Below are 14,774 nucleotides of genomic sequence, written 5' to 3'. Positions count from 1 at the left end.
TGTATTACTGCATAGGAGCACAACTTTAATAAACACAGTGTAATGTAATTTTCAGTAGTTTTACTGATGTAAAGTATGGGATATGAAACAACAACAACAAATTGACAGATCTATTTGTTTTCCAAGGGAAACAAAAAGGAACTAGAAAACTTACTGTTTTTTTAAAGATTACTTTCATTTTTAATTTCAACGTCTCGGTGCTTTGCACAGACTAGTACACAAAAAAGCAATTTAAATAAAAAAAAGACCAGCAGATGCAACCTCATCATCCACAATCAGGAGGTGATGGGACTACAGCTAAACTGGCTTACACACTGCTCTCTCACAGCTAGTTTTACCTCTGATCTCAGTCACAAGGTTTGTGAGCAATGCACTCAATTTTGAAGTCTTGAGAACTTAAATAACTGTTGGTCCTTGGACTTGGTATGACATGGCTGAGATCATCTCTTGCACCTTCAAGTGGAATTAATCTTCTTCTTTTATTTGCTATAGACCATGAAAATTAACCATCATACCTGGAAGTTCAAATGTCAGGACACTAATTGTCATGTTAAAATGATTTTTTTTCACATTACGCACTACAAATAGAATACGTCATCTTCATAGCACACTGAAAAATATCCCTAGGAAGCAGCATAATTATAAAAAATAATTTCTGAGAAACGTTAAGAAAGCTGATGCATCTTATCATTAATCAATTTATTCTATATGTGTCTGAGAGCACTGATAGAAGCATAATGGCTCTGTCTATTTTTAGCATAAACTGTATTTCTAAGGTGCTCCTAACGCAGCCATTTCACTGTATTCCGTATCAATATGAAACCTTGAAGACAGGTTTTCAGGTCCTCTGATTTGTCTTAAATCTAGATTTGATTTGAAGATACATGCTGTTACAGGTTATATGTATATGTATGCATAGGATATGTTGCTATTCCATCTTGACAGCAGTGAGAGCTCTGATAGAAAGACTGAGAGCCAGCTGCACCTTCTACTGAAGCCCAGGATGCTGCACATTCAGTGTCTTTCATGAGAGCAGAAACATGATCCCTACACTTACAGGTGGGTAACAAGCTGTGCAAAGTCTCAAATCAGCACAGCTGGGAATGAAAGGTGATTCTAAAGCCTCATTTCACTTTCCAGGCCAAAATGTCCACAAGCATAATTAAAGATACCCTGAAAGCTGTTCTGTATTGCACAAATTGCTGCAGATCAAAAGGAATCACTGTGCTGGAAGAAATCAGACACATTAATACCAGAGGTACCCTCCTGGCCCTGATATCCCTCCTCCACATCTACCAGCTGCACAAAGTACCTCATTTATGCCCTTAAACCATCAGTGATACAGTAACACTACTCCTGAGAAAGAATATTCAGCATATCTATAACTAGGTTCATTGCTTCTTTGCGTTGCTACTGAGACATAAAGCAGATAGAGGGAAAGTGAAAAAGTTTTGATTCTACCTGTAAAAAACCAGAGCTTTTGGCTATTCATAAAAATTAAAATGTAAATCAAAATTAAATATATGAATATGATAATTACATACGGAGGGAGTAACATTAAAGCTCAGCAGTCTTATGTTAGTGAAGATATTACTAAATATCCTATCAGCAAAAATTCTTCATTGACTCAAATTAAGATAGTCATCAACATTTCCAGAGAAATATACATGTTAAGAATACATGAAAACACAAATGAAAACACAAACATTACAAATTAAATAACCTATGTATATAGAAATAGCCATGTTACAAGCAAGAAAACTCTTAGCTTCATTCTCAAACATGATTTTCTAAAGCAAAGCAATTAAAATATTTTCTTTGATAGTATGTGCCCAGTGAAAACAGCAGATTTTGTCATAAATGGTGACTTAGATAACTAACTCGTGCTCCGTGAACTTAATTTAGGGTCTCATTTCAAACTTTGAAAACCTGATCCACAACATCATCTATCCTATTAGGCTGCTGTACAAGAGAGAAATGCTGAAAAATAGTCTTTTTTGTTAAGTGTACTAAACATGTGTCAATCTAATGACCAAAATTTAAGTACCAACAGTACTGTGAGGTAAGTAAGACTTCTGACTGAGCACTGAGAAATGTGCAATTGTACAATAAATCTGCCGGTTGCAGTTATATTCTCCAATTGTATTAGGTAGGGAATTCTTGATGGTGTGGCAGAGGACTGAAAACACTCCTCTGGAGCAGGGTGAGGAAACCATTAGGGTATGGACTAGCAGGTTTTTGTAGGGAGATGCAACCAAATACTGACCATGCTCCGTATAACTGACCACAAGCAAGTTCTGCCCACGCGTCAAGATTGTAGGACACAGAAAAGCTCTATGATGTAAGCTACATAACCAAACTAAATATGCTGCTTGAGCCCAAGATAATAAACCCTGCCTCTCAGTCAAGCTTATTAGTTCTGGCTTAGCAACATGCTAACTGCAGCTACTCAGCTGCCAGAGCAGAGCCAGCGCATCTCCAACCAGCTCAAAGGGAGGGCAGAGCATGCTCTTGTCTGCTGGCAAAACCTCATATAGACATATGCTTAGACATCATGTCAGCTGGCACTCGGCAAGAGGGGGGAAACCCTTACTGAAGTGCTGGTTATTATGTATAGTCCCATTCATGTCCGAGGTAGTTCTCATGGATAACGTGAGCAATATTATAACAAACTGTCTCAGTCTAAGGCCCGTGAATCACTATTAAAAACAGAAAGAAATCCAGAGCAGTGTATTCTCCAAAGAGAATACATAACTAGATGAACAAATAGAAATAGCAGCAACTTTGCCATAGGTTTTTAATTTGTAAAATGTATTTTGGATAGTCATCAATAATATCAATAATGACCATTTTATGGAATATAAGCATTAAGAAAGAAATCATCTAAATAAAACACAAAGTGTTTTGTTATGTTTTGTTTTTAAAAAAGGAGTTTACCTACAATTTTTCAGGCACAGGCAGATGAGCTGAGGAAGGACAGGCAGTATTAACTCTGCACCACTCTGGCAGCTGCAGTCAGACCACTGGCTGTATTTTGAGGTTTTATGATCCTATTTTAGAGTCAACCAATATGCTGAGATGTGTAAAACTAACCCTTTTACAGTAGCATTAGGAATAAAATGGACAGCAACAAAATTTAGGAGCACGTTTGTCATTATTCTAATCTCCAAGCATGAAATTTAACCAGTCTGAAGGACTGACCCAAAGATGCCATACTGAAAGCTAAAGCGGAGCAGGAAAGGGACAACATAGGTTGTGCAACAGCACATACTCCCTGTGAGTCTCTGTGCTCTCCATAAAGACTGAGGGCAAGGTTGGGAGAGCATCGCTTCCATAAATTTGGCCAAAAGTTTTCTCATAAGAACTGTGGACAAGTCTTGGAAATCATGATGTTTTCTGAACATATCTTCGCTGTGGCCAAATGTTTAATCTCTTCAAATACAAGGTGTATATAATTTGGAAGGCTAGAGTTAAAGAACAGCTAGTATTTCAAATGCAGCTTCAGTCCCTGGCACTGCACTTGAGAACTGTCCAGAAATGTTTTGGGCATGTCTGTACCACCATGCCTTAGACATGCCATGTAGCTTCAGCCTATCCCGACCCTGAATGCCACAGAAAGCACAGTGCGGAGCCAGCCCAGATCTGGAAGAAATGTATGTGCCAAAGGTTAGGATTTACTTGCTCAGATAGAGTGTGACTATTCTGCTTTCAAACTCCAGCTAACAAGGCTGTCTCGAACTACACTATGTAGACTTATTGACCCAGCCTCCACTAGCTTTGGGATCTCTGCATCACACTTTATTAGCCCGTAACCATGTGCTACCTCCCTGTCAGTTGCCTCGATTATGTGCTTCCTCAGATGCTTACATTTCCCACAAGTCACAAGGGTGAATTTCAGTGAAACAGAATAAAACTGTCTATCCACAGAGAATGCAGTGCAGGCAAGAAAGTTTAGAAGGTAACGAGCCTGAATGTAACTCATGTCACTATCTACAAAACACAGCCTGGTGTCTCAAACTGGGAGAAAAGGTTTTAACCTCACGCAGGCAAACTAGTAAGTAGCATGTACTTGGTGATGAATGCAGTCTCCAGAAGCCCATTTCTCAGCCAGCCATTTCTTAGGCATAACAATAGTCCTTTAACTTTCCTGTGCACAAAGCTTGATACAGATGTACATTTGCACAAACTCGCACTGTTGAATTTTTCTTTGCCTTAGAGATAACTTCTAGAGTGATGCTCTGCTGAGTGTTATTACATCTACTTTTATGACCTGCTATAGCTGAGGGCAAGATATATTCTAATTTAATACTGTCCAACAGTACAAAATTTACAGAATATTTTGTTTTTGCAATATTAACATCATGCCAATACCTGACGAAGCTAATAACATACTAAAATCAAAATACAGTATTTGCTAAACAAAAATGCTTATTCCAAATGTAGTGACTGTTTACTGAGAAACATTCTCCTCTTTTCCACGTTATTTCTTACTAAGCCATCCATTCTGTAATGGAAATTTTTCTAGAGCTGCAATGAATTCTTAACATGTTTTATTCGACAATGAAGTACACATTTACATATTCTTGTTCTATGTTACTTACAACAGTCCAGATTATTAAATCTGAATTAAGACAACCTGATCTATGCTGCCTGTATACCATATAAACCCATTGTTGCTCCCTTTTCTTGGACAATGAATATTTCACGCTAGTTCGCTGTCACTGTGAAAAAATACTGTAGTAATCTACTAAACATCAGTTTGTCCCCTCCGTATTTTATAACCACCCAATCTTATTCTGAAGTTTTCTTACAAGGTCTTCAGTAAGAATCTAGTATTTATTATTGCACTTAATACACATTGTGCTCCTCTTACATTATATGTCTCTTTGAAAACAGTCCAGGCACTAATGGCATTACCAGATTGCCTAACTTCAGTTCAAATGTGGTATATTGTCTATAGGAATGCGTACGTGTTTCTCAGCACCCAACTCTGTCTTTCATGTAACACCATCAAGGGGCACCTCAGAACTCCACTTCTCCATTTGTTTTTTGCACTTCTGTTGCAAACATACTCTCTGAAGGCGGAAAGTTTCAGCTTTGACTTGTCCCCTCACTTCCTATGTGACTCTTAACTGTATTTGGATATTTTCAGAATGACAATGGAGAACAATTAATAGCAGTTTCTGAACTGAAAATATTTGATTTTCCAGCTGATAGCAAACTTCAGTAATTAACCTGGTCTTAACACTTTAAGCTTTAACTATTAGAGCAAGAGTGATAACTAATGGAGATTGCTTAGGGATGAGGTGAAACAGTGAAGTGAAACATCATGATGCTTCACCTCACCTTCAAAGTAGCTTTTGTGCTGTCACATCTGCTTATATCAGCACCAAACGACTGCTGATTTGATCATAATTGCCCTAATTAGAAGTTCAATTAATACACTCAGTTCTTTGTATCAATGCCACCTCAGCATCAAGGATGTGCATACGGAGCATTACTGAGCAATACAGGTTAAACTAACAAAGAAGGTCACCGGGAGAAGGAAACTACCTGCAGTCTATTGTTCTGAGGATATCACATAGTTAGGATGACACTCAATATCCACTTATGCCCCAGGACAAGCAGAAAGGGAGAACTTAAGGAACTCTATTGAGAGATATCCATCAGCTGTGAACAAAAATTACATTTCCTGTCATTGAAAATCTCATTTAGTTCAGACTTGCTTCCACTAAGGATTAAAACCCTTCAAAAGAACACTTTGTCTTCACAGGAAGATGAAAATAGCCTAAAATGCTCACAGTGAAAGACTGAGTGAAAAAAGTGCACAGTATGGTAACTTTAAATGGTTATCAAATATAATATACTTCAGCACATACTAGAAATATAAATGTGGTCATTGAAACTAATGATGAAAATGAAAAGAAAAAAAATTAAGGGGTTTTGCATGAGAGAGGCAAATCTCACAAGCAGACAAAGTGTCACCAATTCTCTGCCTGGAAGTATTTTGCATATCCATCGAAGGAAGAATTTTGCATGTTCACAAAAGAAGATAGGGAAGCAGACAAGGGAAACAGACAGCAGCCACTTATTAAAATATGGTGCATAGGATATTCATAAAACAGAAAAGAGCATATTTACTGATTCTTCACTTTTCATAATTCAGGATAAAGGCTATAATCCAGCATCAATCAAAAAACAGAAGCGCAAAATAAATAAAAACACCTTCATGCTTCTGCAATTTTTCTTCTACAAAGAAAGAAAAAAAGAACTTTGTCTTAGTTGTAAAAACAAGATAACATATTATGACCAATTTCATGGCATCAGATATTGCTATGAGATGTGACTTTTTCAAAATGTGAGAAAATTAAAACACAATTTTGCATTAACTGTCATGATCTAACCATCTACCTACTATTTATGTTTGTACTGAAATCAGTCATCAAGATTTTGTGATACAGTCTCTGAAATAATCTTTTTGCTTCAGTTTCTAGGAAAGAATAAAGCTACATCACAAAATGTCACAAATTACACAGAGCAAGATCTTCACCTGGTATAAACTCCAATACTTTTTCTGTTTTCAGTATAACAATGATTTACTCTCCTTTATCTTCTCAATAACCAGGAAATTATCAGAACACAGCTAGCTTGTGGCTGGGTAGTTTTTATGCATCACATTACATGAATGAATGTAATAACACCACCAAACATCTTTCAATTTTCAGGGACATCTGAGTATTTAATAGTACCTGTACTCTTTTTAGACAATTCTTTTAAGCAACAGGTCCTGACTTCTGCCTCTACTACCTCTACTACTTAGATTTCATCTTTAACGGCACTTATTTAGGAAAGAATTAGGTAACAGTGATAACTGTAAAATATTACTTTTTTTTTATTATCCTGACAGCTAACATTTGCATTCTCTCTCAAGCAGACGTTGGAGTCAGAATTCTATAAAAAATGTGTCCAACTACTGAATATGGCCTTTTTCATAAAATAAATGCATAAACTGCACAGCTAACTGATACTTATATGTAAACTTTTGAAAATATTTCAAGGTATTCTGTGTAGGAACAGTAACAGGCTAGGACTACTGGTTCTTTGCAGAGGTGTCAAGCAACCTGAGAAACCGGAAAATGTACCATAATTTCCTATCATTGTTGTGTGCTCTGTATTGCACACTTGGTATTATCATCTAGTGCACACAGAAACTGCTAAAAATTTTAGACAAGGGTCATCACAATGAATGAGTCCAGCATTATGATTTGTTAGGCTGAAAAAGCATACTACTGCAGTAGCTCAAAAGCAAGAGAATATAAAGCACAAGATAGTCATTATTCAAATATTGGGTAAATCTGGTAAAACAATTGTCTCTGCTCTGTGCATGTGGATATTCAGTTACATTCTCCAACTGTCATGGTCCTAATTTTTTTTTTTTTAGCTCTTATCAACTTTATGAGCCTTTTAATAAACCTACAGCTTACCAGCATAAAAGGTAACTACAGTACCTCAAAATAATTAAAAAAAAAAAGCCAAGACGCCAACAAAACACTGAACAGGGGGCTTTTTGGACTCACATCTTGCCTGGATCTCTTCACAGATGGAAGTGTCCCCCAGCAAGGTTATTCTAGAATAAAGTCTCCCCCTTGTGGATCTCTCACATAATAAAAGCTCCATCAAATACTCAATTGCATAATAAAGTCTGTGCTCCTTCCTTTGCAGGTAAGAATTTCAGAGGCAAATAGGAACATGTAATGAAACCACAGTACATGGCTTACTTCAACTCAGTGGGCTCAATCCCACCTCAGGCAAGACAAGCTGTTTTGTTGTAACATACCTTATGATTCTGTGATAAATTCATTTGAAAGACACTAAAACCCTCAAAATGATTTAATTCCTTCCCATCTCGACATCAGTTAGTTATGAAGGTTGGTTTAGTGACCCCCCACAAACTATTCAGCCCCAAACCATCAACAGTTTAACTATTTAGGTAAAAATTCAAATTCCAAACTCTTTCTCACTAATACTTATTAAAAAGAACATAAAATATGGCAAGATTTCCCCCCCTATTTTATTTGCACAAAGTTTACTATCCTGGAAAAAATAGTTTCATCCCAGAACAACTTAGTGTGTCTCAGAGATTAAGGAGCTATAGCACTATTTGCAGAATGACTCTTCCTCAAACACTTCATTAACTACGCTATTCTCTGATCTCCATTAATTTAAAGGGATCACAAAGATTTCTTTGCATATGATAATTTACATTATCATAAATTAAGAAATCATTGTGATCACTTAAATTATCACGTTGATCTCAATGCTCTCTTAAGGTATTTAAACATAGTGCTAATAAATCATACACTTTGTCTGCAAGATTTATTTATTTATTTATTTTCTAAGAAACAAAATCCTTGATGGCTTGAAATATTATTCAATTACGTACGTGACAAACTCATAATTTATTCGCAGTACCAACTGTTGAGTCAATACTGGATAAAAAGCTTTTTAACTATCCAGAGACATGTTCTCACATTCATTTCAGAATAGTAATATAATGGTTAAATATTTATTTCTTGCAAGTTCTGGAATAGTGCTAGGTTTCCTGCTTTCATTAACAGTCTCTTATTTGTATGCAGTAATTGCTTTAAAAATATTAGCATTGTCATTTCTTGCTAGCACTATGATAAATCAACAGAAAGTCTTATCCCCATGCCTCCCCACAGAAGAGCATAATTCTGCTTCCCTCGATGCCAGTGACAAAACCTCTCTAATTTGAGGATTACACTCAAAGAATTCATGAAAGATGTTAGTTTGACAGTCTGGGACTCTTATCCTTTCTAATTGCAGAACAGATGCAATAGCTAAGAAGTGCTACACTCTGCCAACGTTCCTCTGTAGGAACCAACAGCTCCTTGAACTAGAAGGGTAGCTGCTACTTCTCCACCTCGTTTCAGTCCTTGACCTCTCAATAGCAGCTATCAGCAAACCACGTTTTCTGTTCCAAATATGGGAGTTTTAAGGATATAAACATCTGGCTATTAGGAACAAAAAAAGATACCATTCATTCATTTCAAACATCCATCAACAATGACTGTCAACTGCTGCTGACCTGGGAAATGCAGAGGCAAAATGCCAAGAACCAACCTCTGAATCAACTGCACTTCTGAATCTTCTTGTTTTAAGAGTTCAGTTCAAAAAACCTGAAGTTCACACTGCTAAACTGCAAAAGGCTGCTAAAGCTAAGAACATGGGTTCTGATCTCTGCTGCTCGATTCAGGGAAAAATGGGCTTGCAGAAACCATGAAGGCAAAGCACTAAGAAACAAAACATCGCAAATCTGACAAAGTGACAAGAGACTCCTGCAAAAAGACTCTTCAACAGAGTAAAAAGAATATTATGTATTTTAGCCGTATTCTCAGAGACTGCCTGCTTATCTTGCCAGGATGGATGAGGAACTACAATTCTTAGTGAATATAAAATAAAAGGAGGAAAATAATTGGTAATGACAATATTGCAAGCTATATTTCAAAATCATTGGTACTTGACTAACTAAGTACCTTGATTTTCTGGCAAATAGTCTCCATACATGATCACCCAGCACTACTAAATGAGCTGTATTGCTAGTAGTGACAGACATTTGTAACACATGATATTTCCCAATGTGGACAATTGTTAAATTTTATCCCTGAAGTACTACCATACAACACAGCTTCTGTATGTGTCAATACTCATATTGTAATTATGGATTAATAATAACTTCACTACTTATCATATAGCTTCTACATATATGTGCATACTTACTCTCATTAAATGCATCAGAATGGGTACAACACCACAAACATGAAACCAGATTTTCCTGTTAAAGCAAACTAAGGGATCCAGAAACGAAGTCTTTCTAAAGTTAAGACCATGTTTCAGCTCCTAGATCTGAATGATCTAGACATTTAGTCTACCGCTAACTGTCATTCATGCATGAACACATACCAAGGATGAATTTTGTATCACGGTCATTCAGCTTCAGGTCATTCAACCTGACAGATAATCCCAAGATTCTATATAAGAAATTAAGGAAGCTGTATTGTGAAAAATCTACCATCCATTGTCGTTTCACACCATGAACTTTTTGCCATCAAAATAACACGTACCATCGCTGAAGTCATTCCTCCCTTACCTTTCCAAGCCTGTTGTCCTCATACAACAGGTACTTTTAATCTCTTTCCAGACCTCTCTGTCTCTTCAAATATCATGTCCTTCTCACAGCTGCAGAATTTTATCTTCCTCCCTTCTTGCAGCTCTCCTAATATTCCTTAAAATTCACCGATTCCTTCATTTTCTCTCACTTTGGGCTGGACTTTTATGCTGCTTGCTATTCAAGCTGTCTTCTCTGCAGTCTCCAGTGTCCCACCCAAAAATCCACATTCTCTGAAAATCTTTCACCATTTCTCAGTTCTTGCAATCTCTCTCCCTATTCTCTTCATCACCAATCCTGCATCCTTATTTTTCCAAACCATTAATACCTGCGATCTTTTGCATTTTCCATTTTTATTCTGCAGGAAACCTATATATTCTGGGATTGTAAGTCCATGTTAAATATATGGGTCTGTTAAATTACTAGAACAAACACACAATTAAGAGTCAAAGCCCTTCTCTTCCCCATCATCTCTTTATGGTAATACAGCGTACTCACTGCTCTCTATACTACAGTGGCACAGCTCTCTGCATGATCTCATGTGCATTAAAATAAGACAAAGCAAGCTGGGAACACAGCAGGGACTGCACAATCTTCTTTCGACCCACAGAAGTTACGTGAAAAAGTTATTAAACCTTCAGCAGATTATTACTGTGAGGCATGAGCTATGTGAAATGGAATTCAGAAATAGAGTATCTGTGGGTTTGGGGCCATATTACAATATATTAAAAAGCCAGAGGATCAGCTTTCTCCAAAACACAGGAAAACATTAAAGTTACCCTAGAAAATAATAAACATAGAAGAGTGATTTTAAGTATGTTCTATTAATGAGAGGTGTTTGGGAGATACGAGAAACCAATGTAAGGGGTTACCAGTGTCAGAAGGCTACTCACATATACACTCTAAAAAACCCACAGATGCCTTTTCAATTATTACTGCTTACAAAAATAGTGTGCATGTATATCTACACTTCATCACTACAGCCATGTTCAAGAAGAACGAAAGAATTACAAGAGAATACCTCACACAGTAGGAAGCCCCATGGCCAAACCTGCTTTTTCTATACAGACATTACATTTGAGAATTTCCAGGAGAACCATGTAAGAAAGCAAATAAAGCCTACAAGGGACCATCATGAGCTCTTTTTCTGTGTTAAGAGCCCTACAGATAACTCTTGCATAGAAAGTGAAGCCAGAAGGAACAATAAAAATCTCTCTACATCAAAGTCACTAGTCTTCACACAGTACCTCTAAACTGAGCCCAGTAACTTGTTTGACAACATATCTTTCAGAAAGATGTCAGTCTGAATGTGAAAACATGAGAAAGTTGAGAATCCTCACTTCCCTTGCTTATTTTTTACAATAAATTTTTACTGCAAGAAGTGTGTGTACTGAACATTATCTGGGGTTTTGGCAGAGAGGGTCCTTGGAGTTTCCAGGTAAATGCAACAAATTGAACACTACACAAGGAGTAGAGGAATCTGCCTTCTGAGAAAACTACTGAAGCTCGAGTATCTCTTCAGCATCGATGTGCCACCTTGCTCACTTCACGTCACTACGTCTGTCCTGTGAGATATCAAAGCTTAGTCTGCCTATCTCTGGTAAACGGGTATTACAGTCTGACAATCCAGCGCGGTAATTCCTGTGTCAAGGGGAGGGACATCATTTTATTCACCGTTAAAGAGGTGCCCCCAATTTCTAGAATGGAGACTATGGTAGACAACTTCTGCTTCCCAGGAGAAGGATGAAAAGGTCATTTGTGCAGGAGATACAGTTCTCTTTGGCTTCCCGAGACAGAATGAGCTAAGAATAAACACCCACCTATTGACTTTTCCTTCCAGTAACTGAACTTCCTTCCTTAACCCTTCCTAATACCCTCATAAACATACATTTGTAGCGTAGCTCTAGCGTCCAACACCAGAAACAAAACCCTTCACCCTCCATCTTCTCCTGGGCAAGGAAGGAGCTAACCGGCACTCCACAAAGGCCTAACCGCAGGCTGGACACCGGGTCCTGACCCCGTTAATCCATGCACCCGGGGCCAGGCGCAACGGCACCCGAAGGCTGCAGAAGCCAGCCCCGACAGCGAGGCAGCCAGGGCACCGCGATCCCGCCGAGGGGCACCGGCCATCTCACGGAGGGCAGCAAGGAGAGCTTTGCAGGTACGGGGTCAGGTGTCCGCTTGGGAGGGCCCGCGGCTGCCCCGAGCGACGGGCGAGAGGCGCGGCCCCGCGACCGGAGGAGGCTCACCTTGTGCTCCAGGACGCTGATGTAGCCCTCCAGTAGGCCAGCCCCGACGGGGAGCGCCGGGTGGTGCTGGCCGTGTCCCGGCGGGCGGCTGGGCACCGCCGCCACCTGCTGCTGCTGCTGCCGCCGCCGCGGCTCCGGGTGGCCCCCGCCGCCGCCGATGCCGCCGTACATAAGCAACAAGCTGGTGCACATGGTGGTGAGCGCCAAGCAGACGGCCAGCCCGTGGCGCTGCGGGGGGCAGAGAGAGAGAGGCGGCTCAGCGCCGCGGGGCAGCGGGCTCCCCCCGCCGCGGGGCCCAGCGGGGCGCACCGCTCCCCGCCGCCGCACTCGCGGCGCCCGCAAGTTTCACGCCGCCGGAGGCCCGGCGAAAGTGCGAGGAGGAGCGGGGGAACCCCCTCCTTCCTCCGCCTGCTCCCTCGACAGCCCGCTCCCCTGCCTGCCTCCCTCCTCCCTCGCTCTGTCTCCCCCAGCCCTGCTTCCCTGCCTCTTCTCCCCTCTGCGTTGCCTGCTCCTCCGCGCCTCTCATTTCCCATGCAGCCGTCCCCTTTTGGGCATCTCATCCGTGCATTTTAGCGAGTGTTGGGGATTACAGCGCTCCCCCCTCCCCGCGCAGCTACCTCCAGCCTCGTCCTTAAGGCAGATCGGATTTCTAGGCGCTCCTTAAAACGCACACACACACAAAACCCCCAAACCACGAGCAACACGAATAAAAGAAAGCAGGCGGAAAGTTCTTCGCCGCGGCCGCCGGCGTTTTGTTCGCCTTCGCGCGATCCCGAAGAGCCGCGGGGATGCAGCCCGGGGAAGGCTGGAGCGTGTGCAGGGTGCCCGGGGCAGCCCCGCTCCGCTCCGCTCCGCGCCGCTCCTCTCCTCCCCGCCGCCGGAGCCGGGATGAGCAGTGCCAACAATGCACTTACCATCAGGGTCTTCATTTTGTGCGCCTCCCGGCCGCCAGTCCTCCCGCTCCCCGCTAGGCTCGGCATGGCGGGGAAGCCGCAGACATGGCTCGGCCAGGGAAGCGCCGCCGTGGCGGGGATTAGGGGGGAATTACACCCGGCCGGACCCTCGGAGCCTGCCAGAGCCGGGTCCTCGGCTGCCCCGCCTGCCTCCGCCCCCGCCTCCGCCTCCTCCTGCCGGCGCAGCGGCGGCTTCAGGGCAGGTGGAAGTTAACTTCTGCCTCCCCCTCGGCCGCGCCGCTCCGCCGGCGAGCCCGCGCCTCGGCGGCGCGGGGGGAGGGGGCGGCGAGCGGCGGGGATCGCCGCGGCGAGCACCGCGCCCCCGGCGGGCACCGGGCGGGCGGCGCCCCTCCGGCCCGCGGTGGGCGCCGGGCGAGCGGGCAGGGGCTCCCTCCCTCCGCCCAGGCTTCTGTCCTGCTTGCAGCACCGGGGCACGACCCTCACATTACACGGTTTGTATTTTTTCTGGCGGAAAATTCGTCATTCTCCCACCGCTAGCCGGGCTTCCTGAAGCTGGCAGCATTCAGGCAACACTTCAAATTCACGGTAGTAAAAAAATCGACGCCCTCAACTCCCCGTGCGGCGCTAGCAGCACCCTCTCTCGCACGATCTTTCCGAAGCCCTAAAAACCGGTTTCAAAACCTTCTGACAGAAGCTTTCTTCATTTTTTCGAGTAAATCTCACAGGCTTGCTCCCCATGCCCTCTTCTTGGTTTCTGAAGATGGACATTTTCCCACTCCCCTTTCATAAGCAGCCTTCTAAAGTTTTTTATCATTTCTGTGCTAATGGTGTACAGTTCAGTTGTGAAAACTTTACCAACAGACCTCAAATTACATAGATTTCTTGCTCTGGGAATTCCACATTTATAAATGTGCCCCTTCAAAACAAGCTATTTTAAGGTTGATTTCTTACGAAGTTATTAAACTGACAGCATAGCATTTAAAAAAAAAAATCTATTTCCTAATCATGAAGATATTTCTCTTGAAACTACTCATGGAAATAATAGTTCTAATATAGGGCTTCACATCTAACCTATAGCTATATAACATTAAAGATTACATTAAGGAGAAAACGATCAGCAGGCTAACTCAACCATGGTCACAATAGCAGCTTTCTCAAGGCTGGAATTGTCATTGAAATCCATTTTTTATCTTTGGTAATTCACTGGAGGACTAACAGTGAAACAAATGCCATCTCTAGCATTGGCACAGCATGCAGCATTTAGTGCCTTTTAAGAAAGTAAAAAGAAACAAGAATGTATGGTACACCAGTGGATAGCGCAGTAAACATGCTTTATCATTTCAAAGAAGAATGCCATATTGCATGCATGCTTGCTATTTATTCAGTTTGTGGGTTTGGTTTCAATAGTACCAGTTGTTAAGA

General features: G+C 41.4%; 1 protein-coding gene across 2 annotated transcripts in view; it reads right to left on the bottom strand.

Annotated features, from left to right (window-relative positions):
- The window catches only part of ST6GALNAC5 (ST6 N-acetylgalactosaminide alpha-2,6-sialyltransferase 5), a 75,240-nt gene extending 61,597 nt beyond the window's left edge, over positions 1-13,643 (bottom strand). Inside the window, exons 1-2 of one of the 2 annotated variants that reach the window (XM_069788994.1) lie at positions 13,353-13,643; positions 12,439-12,666 (exon numbers count right to left, since the gene is read on the bottom strand). In XM_069788994.1, coding sequence (XP_069645095.1) covers positions 12,439-12,666; positions 13,353-13,418 — 294 coding nt within the window. In that variant the 5' untranslated portion in view covers positions 13,419-13,643. The remainder of the gene's footprint in view (positions 1-12,438; positions 12,667-13,352) is intronic. The other variant, XM_069788993.1, reaches the window with a different exon arrangement.
- Positions 13,644-14,774: the final 1,131 nt, after the last annotated feature.

This window comes from Haliaeetus albicilla, chromosome 8 (genome assembly GCF_947461875.1).
Source record: "Haliaeetus albicilla chromosome 8, bHalAlb1.1, whole genome shotgun sequence".
Classification (NCBI taxonomy): domain Eukaryota; kingdom Metazoa; phylum Chordata; class Aves; order Accipitriformes; family Accipitridae; genus Haliaeetus; species Haliaeetus albicilla.
The sequence above is the reverse complement of the archived record's forward strand: the minus strand, read 5'-3'. Positions and strand labels throughout refer to the sequence as shown.